The 17,335-nt window shown below is 44.3% G+C and overlaps 1 protein-coding gene across 1 annotated transcript in view; it reads right to left on the bottom strand.

Moving 5' to 3' along the window:
• The window catches only part of CCDC60 (coiled-coil domain containing 60), a 493,444-nt gene that overhangs the window by 89,413 nt on the left and 386,696 nt on the right, over positions 1 to 17,335 (bottom strand). Inside the window, exon 8 of the mRNA XM_069214471.1 lies at positions 14,421 to 14,694. Within this exon, the coding sequence (XP_069070572.1) occupies positions 14,421 to 14,694 (274 nt within the window). The remainder of the gene's footprint in view (positions 1 to 14,420; positions 14,695 to 17,335) is intronic.

The raw sequence follows: 17,335 nt of genomic DNA on the forward strand, positions 1-17,335 counted from the left end.
GAAAGAGGTGTGCAAGGGTTCTGTGAGCTGCCTTGTTGTGAGTTTGGCCAGGCAAAAAGCAACTCTACTATGGTACTGACTTCTTTTGGTCTGTATTTACTCTCTTGTCCCTTGATACACCCTTCTTAATCCAAGGTGAATTCACATAGTTCACAATTTCTCTCCTTCAGGATTTAGCTTTTTTCTCATCTTTACTCTTCTTCTTCCCTTAAACAGATGCTGCATCGTTTGGCCACTCCCACATTGTCTCCTCAATTGGCACCCCTTCCTATCAATTCCCTCTTCTTTCTACACTTTCCATTTGCTATTCTGGACTTCAGATATATTCTTATTTAGCAGATATAAAACCTGGCCCTCTCCTATTTAGTCCATCCAGTAATTCCTAAAGCCTTCGTCGTCTTCTTTGAGTTGCCCTTCCCTCTCCTCATCTCAGGGATATAGTTATTTTCTCTTTGTAAGCCACAAAAACATAACATACCCTTAGCTGCTTAGTATAAATAAAGTATCTACTTCAGAGTTCTTGTCCCATTTTCAAACAAACACAATTGTCGTCAAAATATTTAGCACCCTCTCCCTACCTTCAGGTGTCTTTACTGCAGTCTCCATATGGCACTTCTATTTGTGACTAAGATACTAATTAAGCCTTTACCTTCCCCATTACACTTACATGACTGAGTCACGATCCTCTTAGATTGTTGTGGGGACAGTAAGCCTCCCTAGTTTCAGTCTAGGAAGAGGTAGCTCACTCTAGGCCAATATCCTCTCCTTTGATTAGCTGGAATGTCCTTATGCTCTAGCATTGGCAAGCTTATTCTGACCTTACCAACTGACAGAGGTGAGCATCGTGACTGCTCAGCTTTCTTTCTCCAGATGTCCTCGGGATAGTCTTTGGTGTGGCAGGGTCTTCCATCTCCTGTCTTACCTGCTGTGGCATCTTCCAGGTCCTGGTAAGGAGGGTAAGTGAGTATTTCTTCTTTATTTATGCTCCTGCCCCTTTCTTTTTTGCTGTTTGTTCCTCTTTTTTTGTAGCCATTTCTGCCTGACCTTACCCATGTTCCTTGACTTCTTCATTTTTGACAGAGTGTTGTTTTCTTTTATGGTCTGATTGGCTCCATGAAGAATGTGAGTGAGAACCCTCTCTTCTCTGTAATCAGGTATGTGACCTGCCTCCCCCCCAAAAGCCTTCAGAGCGAAGCATGAACAGCACAAACTTCTCTAGAAATTAGGCAGTCTACAGTAAACAATATTTTCTGCACAAGATGGCATCTATAAAGAGTACCACAGTCAGACCACAGTTACACCACCAAAGCCCCACTAGCCTTCAAGAAGTACTAGCTATATAATGGACATTTCTCCCTAGTCATGTGGCTTTAAATTGCCACATGTATTTGGTAACACCAATTATGTTCCAGCTGTATCTACAACCTAGAGTTGACAGTGCTGTCACTGAACTAACTATATCACAGCTAATCTAACATTTTAGAGGTACTCGAATAGCATTTGACAGATGGGGCACTTGCCCTATTGGCATGTTTGAGTTATCTGGATAGTTTGACCGTGATTTTAAAACTTATTCAGACACCAATAAGAGAATTGACTGGTTATTCTCCCTACATATAAGATTTTAAGACTCATGTGAAATGAAATTGGTTCTACTGGTACATTACTAGCCTTAATATCTATTCTTGGCAAGTGACATACTAAAGCTAGCTTTTGGAAGAACGTTGAAGCCATATGTTATTTCAATAGCACAATCTTAGGCCAATGGCAGTGGAGTGCTGCACATGATGTTCCACAGAGCTCATTCATGGGTATGGGGTGTAGCAAGTGGGGGTGGCCTAGGCATCATAATGTAGATCACAAACAGATCTAGTTAAAAACTTCATTTATGACATACTAGCATTTTGCTCTTGCTTCCCAAAACCTGAAACATGAATACCAAACAATTTGTTGTTCCTCAATCTTCAAAAAAGTTGTTCATACCCCCAAAGAAATATGGCCCAACTACAGAGCAGGGAAAGCTGTTGAGCTAGCTGGGGGGTCTGAGATTGGTTGTATTGGGAACCCCTACAGTGGCCTAAAACAGGGCGAGATTTTGATGGAACTGTTTGGTGGAGGTTACGCTGCCCAAGGAATTTGCTGTGGCCCTGTTTTCCTAAAACGATTCAGAGCAGAGTCTGCTTGCTCAGCAAAAATGGTGAGAGCCATTGAATGACATCCCAGAAGCCTACTGATCACAGGTGTTAGAAATGGGGTTTCTGGGTATGCACCGAAGCCAGGCAGAACTCACCCACTCTAGTCAGAGCAAGGGAGTTACACGTCCAAGATAACCCCTGCTCGCCCCCTTGGTAGCTTGGCACGAGCAGTTAGGCTTATCCCAGAGGCAATTTGTAAAGCGTCTGCACAACACTCACAACACGTGATGCAGTATCCCCACCACTAAGGAAACACAACACCAAGTTATGTAAAAATAAACTGTATTGTACACAACATTATTAGACCAAACACAACATGCCAGTAATACCCTGCTACCCAAGCAGTTGTCAGAACTTTACTAAATACTGTTGCCCTGCAGAAATCAGCAGTAGTCACATTTAACTCATTATTCTGCAACATAAGCAGTAGTCAGGAAAACATTACAATAAAAATGCACTTGTCATGAACATATCATAAACGCCCATACAAGGAACATTAGAAAGCATATGGCAAGTCAAAAAAACATATCAGCATGTCATGCCCATAAAAGGAACATCACCAAAGATATGACACATCATAAGAGAAAACAGGTTAGAATACCAGCCCATAATGCCTGTACCAGGAACATTAAAAAAGTATAGTTCCATTGCAAGTAAAATAAGGGGGCCCCCGGTACTCCTCTGTGCCAAACGGGGGCACTCTGGTTATTTTGGGGGGAGACGGGAGGCAAACACCCCCTCCGATTTTATATAGGGGCCCCTTCTGGGACCCGCGATCTCTGCCCCCTCCAGAGCACTACGGGCCGTCCAAAGACAGAGGGGGAACAAAGCCAAAACCCCGCCACAGGGCAAAGGTGGAGACCTTGCGGTTCGGGGGGCATCCGGTGAGGCTTCCGCCCCACCCGCGATCTCCAACAAACAATAAGGGCTCCAGTGGGGCGGGAAGCCTCGGATGACGCTTCTTTCCCTGCCTGATCTCTACACTGAAATGAGGCCCGGTGGGGCGGGGAACCTCTGATGAGGCCTCCTCCCCGCCCGATCTCGACTGAGGGCTGGTTCCTCCACATCAGGCCTGCTGAGCGAATCAGCTGCAGCCCGCCCAGGCCGCAGCGGTGAATAGGCACCAAAGTGGATGCCTGACTGTGCCCCGGGGACGCTCCTCGGAGCGTGCTTCACCCCAGGGGCACGCTAGTAGCATGCATGCTCCTGACTTCACTTCTGGAGTGCCCCGGGGGCAGCGCATCTCCAGCACGCTTGAAATCTACAACGCCCGGGTTGCGGCAGTGATTCTCGGACCGGCAGAGTGCTTTCAAGCGTAAAATGGGTTAAAACCACTGTGCTCTCCAGGTGCTTTTACAATCAAGTGGGGCACTTTCCAAGTGTCATGGCAGCAGGCAGAGCGCTTTTGTAGGCGCTACTATCATAGGAAAGAAAGCGCTTTTCCAGGCTTCAGCAGGTGATGGCAGGGGACAGGGGCCACAGTACTCAGCCCCTGGGGGACACAACAAGATGGAGCGCAGGGTGGCAGCGCCCAGCAGCAGGCCAGCACAAGATGGATGCAGGTAGTTGGCAGTTCCTCCAAGTGACCAAGCAGGTCACAGGTCAGCACAGCAGCAGAAGTCCAAGGCGGTTCCTAGTGAGCCCCTCAAGAAGCATTCTTTGTCCAGTTACAAGCATGTTAAGTTCAGAGTGTCTCCCCATTGTGGGGAAAAATCCCCTGTACTTATACTCAATTTTTGCAATGGTTCAGCACAGGCTCCAAACATCAGTTGGGGGTAGATGACCCTTTTGTGTGAGGCTAGGGCACAGCCTTTACAGATGCATGTGTGCCCTGCCTCCCCCTTCTCTCAGCCCAGGAAGACCATTCAAAATGCAGATGCACCTCTGTGACACCTCTACCCTCCCTGTGTACAGGCTGTCTGAAAAGTATGCACAAACGGTCACGCTGCCCAGACGTGGATTGGAGTCAAGCTGCAAAACACTAGAGTCGTAAGCACAGAGAAATGCTCACTTTCTAGAAGTGGTATTTCTGTAATGATAATAAAAAATCTACCTACACCAGTAAGTAGCATTTCTTACTACCATCACAACCATACCACACATGCCTACACTACCCCTCATACTTCAGACAATACCCCCTAGACATGAGGCTGGGCATTTCCAATGCAATCCTATGAGAAGGCTGTTTGTCACTACCAGGACAGGCTACGCTATTAGGCACATGTCCTGCCTTCTTCATACATAGCATCTCGCCCATAGGGCTAGCTAGGACCTACCTTAGGGGTAACTTACATGTACTAAAAGGGGAGTTCTGGGCTTGGCAAGTAAATTTCGATGCCAGGTCTCTGTGGAAGCAAATTGCGCATGCAGACCCTGCATTAGCAGGCCTGAGACAGAGTTGAAAGGCTACTTTAGTGGGTAGCGCAAGCAGCACTGAAGGCCCACTTGTAGCATTTAGAGATACCACTGTACAAGGGTCTTACAGGTAAATTAAATATGCCAATTAGGTATAACCCAATCATACCAACTTTAGTAGGGAGAGCACCTGCACTTTAGCACTGATCAGCAGTGGCAAAATGCTCAGAGTCCTAGAGCCAACAGCAAGAGGTCAGACAAAATAAGAGGAAGGAGGCAAAAAGTCTGGGGATGAGCCTGCAAAAAGGGTCAGGGCCAACAACAGGCATGCAGCCAAAGGACCACACTTGTGCCAATCGACCGCCCCCTAAGCAGTCTGCCATATCCAAGCCAGAGATGATCACACATTTTGCTGCAATGTGGCCATTCTGAATAGCTTGTGTCAGGGATCAATCAACCAATCAGGATTTATAAAGTGTGGCAAATCACCTGTGAGAGTCTCAAGGCCCTGGAGTTGCTAACTGCTTTGTGGTGCTCTGTTCATTTGAACAGCCATGTCTTGAATCCTGTTCTGAATTCTCAGAGCAATGCTGCATTCCTGAAGTGCAGGGGAAGGTTGTTCCCTGTTTAAGCCACCAGGTGAGAGAAGGAGCGTCCTTCACTGTTGACTCAGTGTATCAGGGGTAGGGGGTGAGGAGGGGTGTGTCTGTGACTAAGAGGGAGGTGCATCACAGGTGAAAGGTCATTCATTTGTTGATGAATGCTGGTCCTTTGTTGCGCCAGGTTTTGTATGCGTGGGTCAGCATCTTGAACTGGCTGCCCAGAGGACATCAGAAATTGCTGGTAAAATATGGACCACTGTGTTCCATAGAGAATGACAGTAGTGGCCTAGAAGGCAGCTGGGACTTACAGATCGCAGAGCAAGACTCATGGTCTCACATAAGACTCACTGCCAGGTGGGGTGCTGAGGGAGGCGTTAGGATTCAACTTACTAGTGGAAGGCTGCCCCACCAAAGAGCGCTGGAATAGGGTGTTGTGTAAGAAAAGTAGTTCTTCCCAGTGAACTGCTGTACTTTGTGGGGTCCTGTGGTTCTCAGACTTATAAGACGCTGTACATCTGTAGGACACTGTATAAGGCTGCAGCTGCTGACTTAGAGAGTCTACCACCTAGGTCTGTTTCCTTTTGTGCCCCTTACTATTGCTAATTCTCTCTTCAACTTCAAAATGGCAATCAGGGTCCTGATGGTTAACAGCTGCCTTTTAAGGAGACTCCGCAGAAAGTCCACTTCAGGTTTTTGTTCTCTTTTTTCCTTTCCTTCATGGTTGTTTCTCCCTTGGTTTCTACCTTTCTTTTCAAATTCATTAGGTTTTCTCTCACGTGGTGTTTGATGTCATTTAATTTGCCTGGCCTTTCACTATTCTATCTTTTACTCACTCTGGATGGAGGAATCATCACAACAAGGCCATGTTTTTTTTTCCGCTCCCTATACATGCTGATCCTGACTCCTTGCTCATGAAGAATCCCATTTTTGGATACTAGATTCCTGGTTTTCTTAAATCCTCTGAAGTATTTCCACAGAAAGTATTTTTTACACCTCTGGCTCTTTCCTCCTTAGAAGGCCACTGCTCCTTGAGGGCACTTGCTTAATACATGTTAGAAATGGGGTCTTTGGTTGGCAGTCAGGTTACCCCCTGTCCAAGCAAGGACCCTCACTCTAGTCAGGATAAGTCACACACAATCCAAATTATCCTGTGCCCACCCACTAGTAGCTTGGCACTGAGCAGTCAGGCTTAACTTAGAAGGCAATGTGTAAAGTATTTGTGCAATAAATCGTACAATAACACAATATAGCACCACAAAAATACACCACACAGTGTTTAGAAAAATCTATAATATTTATCTGGATAATTGCATGTCAAAACGATTAAAGATGAAATAAGCAAATGTGGGGATATCACTGTATGAACTGAAATATTACTGTAAAAGCAATAAAAAGTGTCTTAAGTTCTCCTAGAAACAACATGTGTTTCTTGCAGGGCAAAGTACCTGGTTTGTGTTAAAAAAAAATCCTTGCAAGGGACCGCAGAGGAAGAGGTGCGTGGAAAATGGCACTGGTTAGCAGTGGTAAAATGTCCAGAGTCTTAAAGCCAACAAAAATGAATTCAGCAAAAACAGGAGGAGGAAGGCAAAACGTTTGAGGGTGACCATGCAGAAAGGGCCATTTCCAGCATCTACAATGCGCACACCATCTATTTCTTTGGTACCGAAAGTTCTTGTTATACCAGAAAGGCCTTACAAGCCAGACAGGCCGACTTGTCTCTCAGGAGTCACAGGTTACCAACTCGATGCTGGTCTGATAATGGGAACTTAATGTTACAGGTAGGGCAGATTGTAAAAGGAATATTCTCAATATCCTCCCCCACATGAGCCATTCTCATGCGACCTGGTCTCTTAAATCTCGGTTCAGATCGGAAGCAGTCAACAGTTGCACAAAGTTATTCTATATGGTAGGTAGACTTTCATGGGTCTCAATGTTGAAAATGTTGGTCTTTGTGGTGCGTACGTACAGGAGCACTGTAGATACATCCAAACCCAATGGTAGGAAAAAAGAACCTAAGATGGAGTCTATGCACATTGGTGGTTTTAGGCGAGGTGTCACCAGTAACCTCAAAAACAAAGCCTCTTTGAAGAAAAACAACTTGCAACGTCTGTGTCCACCACCAGATGGCAGGAGTGTGCAAAGCAAATGACACAAAAAAGACCATATGATTTGAACTGTTCATTTTCAGAGACAAAATGCAGGATGTCATGTATTCCACATTACAATGAAAGACGAGTTTCATTTTTTAATGACTGACTTTAGTTTCCAAAATACAATTGTAACATGAATGCTTGTTCATAATGTACTGAATTTCCAATAAACATCTGGAGAACCTATCTTCTCAAATAGAAGGAATTTCAAAGCCTGCTTAAGGCTTTGTCAGTTGTTTAAAATGTTCCTTCTAACACCAAATCAGCCATAGATACACTAATCTCTTTTTATTGGTGAAACAATTTATATAATCTGATAGAAACAACCTTGCAGGAATTCCCAAGGTTATTTACATACAAACGCGATCACATGGAGTTGTGCTTAACTTTGCTGGCGTAAGTCATTATTATAGTCTATTTCTTTATCTTTTAGCCATTGCTGCATTTAGTCCTCTTAGAGATGTTATCAATGCCACAAATGCCAAAGAATGAGCATGAGGTAAGATGTTTTGCATTGCACTGATGAAGGATTCAGATTGTTTCCTTCCTTCTACTGTACGCTGCTTCCATAGAGTTGTTGTGCAGCTTCAATCACCTGCGTCCACACTGTATATCCCAGAGGAGTGCTCTGAAAAGAGTTGGGGCCAGATGTACAAAGCTTTTTTTCTGTAACCTAACAACCCGATTCGCAGAACCAGGCCATTTGTGCACAGAAAAAAGCATGTACAAATGCTATTTTGAGGTTTGGTATTCTATTTACCAGTTTGGGAGTCTTAATTAGGAGGGGGTGTGCCCAGGGCATCCCTTCCTGATTGTGAGTCGCAGTGGTATGTATGATTGTTTTTTGACCGTGAATGAAATTGCAAAACAATTGCAGCTAACACTAATTTCAAACTGGTGGTAACCCATTTGCAAAAGGGAAGGGGTCTCCAAGGGATCCCTTCCACTTTGTGAATGGGGCACCAACAATTTTTCAGAGCAGGCAGTGATCACAAGAACCACTTCCTGCTCTAAAAAAAAAAAAAAATGAAATGTTTAATTTCCATTATTGAAATACATATTTTTGAAATGCATTAAAAAAACTGCTTTATTTTAAAAGCAGTCACAGACATGGTGGTCCGCTGCCATTCCCAGATGGGTCGCAATTTCTTGAATATTAATGAGCAAGGTCCCTTGTGATCCATTTGGGAATTGCAAACAATGCTCTCTCCCTAAAACATGGTAACATTGGCTCATCATCCACAATTGGTACATTTAACTTACTTAAAAGTACTAATTGTGTCACCCACATAAACAGCCCTCTAACCATGTCTCAGGTCTGCCATTGTTAGGCCTGTGTGTGCAGTTACACTGCCACTTTGATTTGGCATTTAAAAGTACTTGCTAAGCTTTGAAGAACAAGTCACTTACCTTCGGTAACGCTTTATCTGGTAGAGACTATCTAGCTGCAGATTCCTTACCTTAGAATTTACAGGACTCAGCTTGGAATCTGGAACTTTTGCTGAGCAATACCCCTGCGTTCCATCAGGTGGCTCAGTTTGGCTCCGTGTGGCAGCGTTGCGTTGGTAGAGCTGTCTATGATGTCACAGTCAGCTATAAAGGCGTCACCCAGGCGTGTGTTATGTCAGTTACTTTTCTACAAACTTCCACATCAGAAACGCAGAGCTATGGAAGAAACTGACAAGTGTTGACTGTGCCAAAATTAGGGCCCTGAAAGGGACAATCCTCAACCCTAGTAAATAAGTCCGCAGAGCGGGGAGGCATGGGTGGGTGTAGGGAATCTTCAGCTAGAGTCTCTATCAGATTATGCATTACAAAAGGTAAGTAACTTGTTCATCTGATAGAGATTTTTAGCTGCAGATTCCTTACCTTAGAATAGTTACACAAGCCATAACCTCCTGGCGGTGGGCTGCAGACAAATTCACTTCAGACTAAAAAGTCCTGCAGTACCGAATGGGCAAAATGCCTGTCTCTGCAGACCTGATTGTCCAAGCAGTAGTGTTTGTCAAACGCGTGCAGAGACACCCACGTTGCTGCCTGGCAGATGTCCAAAACTGGTACACCTCATGCTAACGCTGTGGTAGCAGCATTGTCCCTGGTGGAATGGGGCCCCAAGCCTTCAGAAGGCTGCTTTTTGGCCAGAGAGTAGCAGATTTGTATGCAGAGAATGACCCAGCATGAAATGTTTCATTTCTGCACTGCCCGGCCTTTCTTTGATCTCACATACCCCACAAAGAGTTGGTCGTCCACCTGGAACTCTTTGATGTGGTCAAGGTAGAATGACAATCGTCTTTTTGGGTCAAGTAGGTGGAGTCACTCCTCTTCCTTAGAGGGATGCGGGGGAGCTAAGAAGGTGGACAGGGTGATAGTATGACCCAGGTGAAATGGGGTCACCACCTTAGGGAGGAAGGAGGCACGAGTGGGAAGCACTACCTTGTCCGGAAACAATGTGAGCTACGTAGCCTTGGATGACAAAGCATGCATCTCACTCATCCTCCGGGCAGATGTTATTGCCACTAAGAAGGCTGTCTTGATAGTGAGCAATCGGAGGGGACAGCTGTGTAATGGCTTAAAGAGAGCACATATAAGATAGGTGAGAAGCAGATTTAATTCCCACTGAGGCTTAACAAAGGGTAAAGGAGGAAACATATGTACAAGCCCTTTGAGAAATCTGTGTACAATAGGTGATTTGAACAAGGAAGACTGATCAGGCAGCCGTAGAAAAGCAGACAAAGCAGGTAGATATCCCTTGGGCGTGCCCAATGCAGATTCCTGCTGGGCAAGGGATAAAATAAAGAGAAAAATATCAGAGTGGCAGAAAGAGGATCAATAGATCTTTGTGTACAATAATCTACAAATCGTTTCCAACAGCAGGCATATACCGTCACAGTGGAGGGATGCCTGGCTGCCAGAGTAACTTTATAGACTTCGGGAGGAAGGTCGAAAGTGGTTGACTGCCACCGCTCAATCTCCACGCATGAGGGTGCTGAGTTGACAGGTTTGGGTGGTGAACCTTCCCCTGCTGCTGCAACAGAAGAACCTCCTGAAGGAGCAGCCTAATCGAAGGATCGATGCTCATTTTCAGAAGCTCGGGATACCAGACTCTCTGTGCCATATCCGGAGCCACAAGGATTACTTGGGCCTGGTCATTCTTGAACTTCTTAAGAACTCTGGGCAGAAGTGGCATTGACGGAAAGGTGTACAGGAGGGCTGAGCTCCACTCGCGACAAAAAGCGTAGCCGAGGAGTGCTGCTTTGGAAACTCCAACACGTAATATTGCTGACATTACGCATTCTCTTCGGAGGTGAGCAGATCTAACCAAGGCTCTCTCCACTGCTGAAAGAGTCATTGTGCCGCCTCCGGATGGAGACGCCACTCATGATCTTCTAGGCATTGACAGCTGAGTTTGTCCGCCCTGGCGTTCAGAGAACCTGCCAAGTGTTCAACCACCAGGGTTACGCCCTGCTGTTCCAGCCATGTCCGGAGGTGCAAGGCCACACCACCCTGCTTGCTGCAGTACCATATTACGGTGGTGTTATCCGTAAACACCTGCACTATCTTACCCTTGACAAAGGGAAGAAATACCTTCAATGCTAGCCAGATCGCCTGGAACTCCGTAGGTTAATATGGAGTACGGATTCTTCTCCCAGATGGCCGCCCCGTCCCACAAGTGATGCATCTGTTACTACTTTGAGATCTGGTTGGAGAAGGGAAAGTAGTCTGCCTCTGACCCAATCGCGGTTTGTTAACCACCACTGCAGATCTTTTATAATTCCCTCAGAGATCTGGACCGTGTTGGAGAGATCCTCCTGATGCTGCACCCATTGGAACTTCAGATTCCACTGCAGATCCTGCATATGCCATCTGGCATGATTTACTAACAGGATGCACAAGGCCATGGGGCCCAGCAGGGTCAGAGTCTGTCTCACCGAGATCCAGGACTGAGGCCGAAACATCGGAATCATGACCTATACAGCTCCAATGAAAGGGAGCGTCCGAGAGGGAGTCAGGTGTGACTTCAGCACATCGAATGCAGTAGGTTCATCGTAGTCTGGAGGTGGGAGACGACAGCCTGGGGTGAAGGAGCCTTCAACAGCCAATCGTCAAAGTAGGGAAAGACTGAAACCCTTAACTTGTGCCGATGAGCTGCAATCACCGCCATCACCTTGGTGAACACCTGAGGGGCACTGGTAAGGCTGAAGGGGAACACGGTAAACTGAAAGTGATTGTGGCCTACCTTGAGCCACAAGTAACGCCTGTGGGCAAGCAGGATGGGGATGCAGAAATACGCATCCTGCAAGTTAAACGCTACTATCCCGTTTACTTGGTCTAGGCCAGACAAGACCTGAGCTACAGTGAGCATTTTGAATTTCTTCTTTTTGAGGGAGAGATTGACGCCCCACAAATCCAGAATAGGGCGGAGACCCTTGTTCTTTTTGGGTACCAGAAAGTAGCGGGACTATCAACCTCTGCCTACTTCTGATATTGGGACCCTTTCTCTGGCTCCCTTGGCCAAGAGAACTGTAACTTCCTCAGACGGAACCGACGCCTCGCCTCCCCTGCCTCACAGTAAGGAACCGAAGACTCACCTCCCCAGTAGCCATAAGAAACTGACCCTGCACTGGCTCTGGCGACGCCTCACCTCCTTCACTCCAGGGAGGCAAACCTTATGTACATGCCCTTCAATGGGTCTCGTCTATTTGGTGCAACATCTTTGTTTCATCGATTTCAAAGGTACTGTACTTGAGGGTCCATGCAACTCTGTAACCAGCTCCGCACTCCTTCGCGAGTGGCGTCCGACTACTGGGAACGACTCCGTTAATGACGTTGTGATAGCCCCATTTGGAGCTATTGCATTTCTAGGAGCTCTTTTGGGATGAAACCTTTAAAATTGTGTATCTTTGCTTTTTTATGTCCGATTTGTGATATGTTGGTCTTATTTTACTCAAATAAATATTACCTATTTTTCTAAACTGGTGTGGAGTACTTTTTGTGGTGTCACTGTGTTACTGAATGAGTTATTGCACAAATACTTTACACACTGCCTTCTAAGTTAAGCCTGCCGCTCTGTGCCAAGCTACCAGAGGGTGAGCACAGGATAATTTAGGTTGTGTAGTGACTAACCCAGACTAGGATTGTGGTCTCTACTTGGGCAAGGGTGTATACCTCTGCCAACTAGATACCCAATTTCTAACAGAACACATCTAGGAAGGCGCACCCGAGAAAGACAGAACATGGATATGATTTGACCTCAACCTCGCAATTTTGATTTAACTTTAAAAACACAAATCACTAGAAATTCTCCAGTGCTGGTCATAGCCACAAAACACAGGTCAAACTACTATCCAGCACTGTACATATTTATCAGCTTGCCTAAGTCTGCATGAGCTTGTTTTCTGTCATAAGAGAAACGTGCCTTGGAGGCAGAGATGCAGGCGTTCCAGGGATACAAGAACAATCTACAGTTTCACTCAGATCTCAGTAAAGATTTCATCTGGGAATTATCTGTCTCTTAGTCTTCACTATTCCAATGAGCACATATCTTCATAGAATATTCTTCCACAAGCATATTAAGAATTTAAAGGGAGGACTGTATTCAGAACATATCTAGAAAAAATGTTCTGTTTGAGGCTTGTCTGCTTCCAGACAAGTAACTACGATTTTTATCATCCTTGGAAATAAGTAATTTTACCAACACTTTTTATTTTATTTTTTACCTAGATCCAGCCATGATCTAAGTCCATTTGGACAAATTTTTGCTATTGATGTTCAAAGGATACGAAAAACAACTAAAAGGCAAAGAAGTGAAAAGAGAAACTCAAGAACCCCTGCATCCGAATGAGGCTATATTTATGTGTGCGGCTTCGGGAAAAAACAACAATTGGTTTTGTTTCCTGTTGGTGACAGGTTTTTAAGAGTCAAAATGACAAATCCAAGATATGAATAGAAATAGCAGTAGCCCATACACCCGGTCTTCACTTCAAACATATACTCTGTAATTTAGATATGCCGATCTACACGGCCCACAGTTGCAGGTGTCACTTATCTACGCATGGAAAAGTAGAGGGCACCAGTAGGCACTCTCCACGTGCAACAATAACTAGAGAACTTGCATTGTACGGAAGCTGAATCTGAAAGCTGTAGTGCCTGAGTATATGTCTTTGCCCTGAATGACACTTGATATCTCAACCTCAAACCCAGTCTTCTTTACATTGTCTCCATCCCTGTACTCTACTATATTAGTGCAGCTACCTTAGTCTTCTACTTACAGTACAGAGATCACTAGAGCCACAATGGCTGCAACAGAAAAGTATCTAGCAAATGACAATTAACAAAGGTACAGGAGAGGTAGTAGGCTGGCAGGAAATAACCACACGCGCCCCAACATTGCTAGGCAAGTTGGTTAGCCTTGTTACCATCTTCATTCAAATGTCTGTCCATACTGAATGGAAACAGTACTGTGGAGCACATGATTTCCCATGCATATTGTAATCCACATTGCCATGCACAATCATATACAGGTTTCCTCCTGGAGGAGCATCTCCAACATACGAGGAGTTCCTGTCTTATGCGCATAATCATAAGCTCGTCAGATCTTGAGACTATCTTTGGAGACACACACAGTGGTCAAAAACTGCTTTTTACAGGTTTTATATATCTGATCGATCTTCTGATACTGCCAATTGTTTGTAATAATTGTTTAATACATGCTGTGAACCAAGCTATAATATTCATACAATAAAATCATTATCTAAAGCAGTGGTTCCCAACCTGTGGTCCGGGGACCCCTGGCGGTCTGTGAAGCTTCCTCAGGGGTTCGGTAAATGCTTAGACATTTTAATAATATTAACGTATTAGGCTTGCAGCTTTCAGTAATGACTCATTGGGGGGTCCCTGGATTCCAATAATGATTGAGTGGGGGTCCTCGGTTTCCAGTACTGATAACTTGGGGGTCCACAGATGTCAAAAGGTTGGGAACCACTGATCTAAAGATCTAGGAGTCATATATAGGGCAACTTATAGCTCACACATAAGGATATGTTTCAACAATAATTCTGTTCTGAAGCTGTTTTCATTGATTGGCTGAGGGCAGCCGAGCAACTTTATGAAGTACTTACAATCGGACATGGGTGACTCATCCTCTTCTTTGGCTTGCTTGGCTTGAATAACCGAGCTGTTTGTTATAGACTCATTGTCATCCACTTCCCGTGGTATGTCAGAAGAGACTGATGCTGCAGGGACAACTTCCTCTGAGCTGGGTATCAGGGACGAGGAGCTGCCCATGGGAGTGGCTGAAGATGATAAGGCACTGTAGCGGGAGCTACTCATGAAGGAGAACCTCCGTGGGCGCTGGAAATGGCTCCTCAGCGCTCTTGAAATGGGTTTCTTTGCCTGTGAATAGTAGAAATGAACTATTAATTTTTGTTGCTATCCTAATTTGTCTTCCCACAACGTTCACTCTTTAAGACATAGGTAATATTTATTTTACTTATCTATGTTTTCTTGTCGCAGGCTTGTCTTGATGTGACAAGTGCTCCCGATCCACAATACTGCTAACGCACAGGAGGGAATATTATTTAAGTGTTTGCATCAACCAGAGGGAAAGATATAACTCCTTACACTGTTGTATACCTTGATTCCATGGGAACGGACATTGTGTTGTTATTTTAACATTCAGGTATCATGAGCAAAGCAACACACAATGAGTGTGGATATTTTTGTGTCACAAACTACAGTTCTTATGTCATTGGATTAGCAGGAGTCCTTGCAGCCCTGTTTCCTCCCTCCAAATGAGCAATGCTATTTTGCTTAAGCATATATTTTAGAGCTTTTTTTTATCTAAAACCTTGTATTAGAGAGAATGCTGACGTAACTGATTGTTTCCACTCTTCTAGAGTACACCGCATACCTCTTGCAAAGGTTAAAACATCATATGCTAAATCTACCTGTCTCTATCGGAATGATGTTTCTTCTGACTAATGATTTGGTTGAGCTGCCTGCTTGAGGTTTTACTCACAGCTTGCAAATACAGTAGGAAGGTCCAGCCACTTTCATCTTGGAGTCCTAAGGAAATATTCCTTGCTTGGGATGCCCTCGGTTTCTGACACATTGTAATTATGTTTGGACACAGAAACATCTTACATGTTCCTCTGGCAGGCGTAGTCCTCAAGGCTACATAGTTCCCAGCATATGTCCACTTGGCTCTTGTTTTGGGCAGAGAGATGAAGACAGAAGCCCCGACTTCACTGATGGCTGAAGACAAACAGCATTCAGTTCACGGCCCTGTGATTAATCGCAGTATGTTGCTCTCTTGAGCAACATACCAGCTTTTAACGTTGACAGAGTACTCTGCTCTGTCTTTTGTCAGTTCTGCTGAGGTTCCTTCCTACCCTACTGCAACAAAGCAGCCATGGGGAAGCACTGTTCTGGTACTAGCAGCAAAACACTGGAATCATCACCCGTTGTCTACTCAAGAACATAACTTTCATGCGAGGTTACCAAGCGAAACAAACATTTTGATACTTCCAGCAGAGTTATGGATCTTATTTAGAACCTTTATACCATATTGGTGACACATGCATTCAACATATATCTTGCTGGACAAAGACACAACAGGTTAAAGCAAGTTGCAACTTTTCAGTCAGTAAATGTATTCAATAGTGACAATTTTGACGACCACCTGTATCTCTTCAGCCAGTACTTTCTGGTCATCAAAACAATGGACTGATGGGTGCCCTAATGAGTGGGGTGATGTTCTCATTCCGCCTTCAAGGTGTTGAGTCTCATATAGATATTCACTATATCTGTTGGGCTGTGGCTACGGCAAATGCACAAGCTTTACCTATGCTGAGACGAAGAGATAATTTAATTCTGCCCTACCAGCTACAGTACCAGGACTTCTAAACCACGAAATAGTGGGGTGATGTAAGGACCATAGGTAGATAGGACATTTTTTCTCTGCACTAGGCACCATATTCGACTACAAGCAGAAAATGCAAGCTTTTTACATGCAGACGGGCCAAAAATGTTTTTTTTTTATAGGATGGCATAAATATTCGTACCAGACCCGCTCTTTCTTGTCTTTTCAGCAATGTAGAGTTTAATATTATGAATACCAAAACAATTTCAAGTAAATAATCAGTATAGCAATGTATGGATGTAGAGTGCTATGGAGCTAGGTTTCCTTTAAAATGTCATTAGTAAAAAGACAGAAAATCATAGTAAATCCATATTTTTGCCTTAAACACTTGACATAAATATAATTTTGAGTTTTCACCATAGCATGATCTTTATATTCTATGCAGGCCTGGATCCCACGTTATCGGGAGGAGTGTTAAAAAGCAGGGCGTTCTGGTGTTTCCTGTCTGTTTTTGGTATATTTTCAGAAAACAATGTTAGATATTAGCGTCTATTTGCACTCATATAAAAAAAAACGTAGAACATTATTTGTGAGATGAATACAAGCAAATACATTCCCTTAAGGTCCAACGCGACCTGCAACTCACAAATGTCTACTAGATGTAGAATTCCTCAGATAAAAGGATCATTTGAAAAATACACTTCAAGCATGTCAAATAATTAGGTCAGTAACCCCGATCCTATGGGTCATTTTGCATCTTTTGTTTTAATCCACAGGTGTTATGAACTGTATCAGACTGGAAACCTTCCCCGTCTACAGGCTATTGCCTTTTCAGAACTCTAGCAGGATGAGGATCTATGAATTTCATTACAAAGGGTACATTTTTGGTCACGTCGGAAAAAACATCTGTGGTATTTTCTGATCTCAATTTTCCAATGAACACACACCACCTTTCCAGGTCACGATTCTCATCCTATCAATATTGTACCCTCTATTAAAGACATACTGACAGGCATAGTAGTAGAATTTTAGTACATATTAAAATGCAGAGAACCTACCTTTTGTAACAACATTGTTTTTTTATTGCCTAGGACCAAGACATTGCCCTTGCATTTGGAGCCTTGCGGACTCTCACACACTATACCCTTTCTGGCATTTTCTTGAATAAAACAT

Source organism: Pleurodeles waltl, chromosome 11 (assembly GCF_031143425.1).
Source record: "Pleurodeles waltl isolate 20211129_DDA chromosome 11, aPleWal1.hap1.20221129, whole genome shotgun sequence".
NCBI lineage: Eukaryota > Metazoa > Chordata > Amphibia > Caudata > Salamandridae > Pleurodeles > Pleurodeles waltl.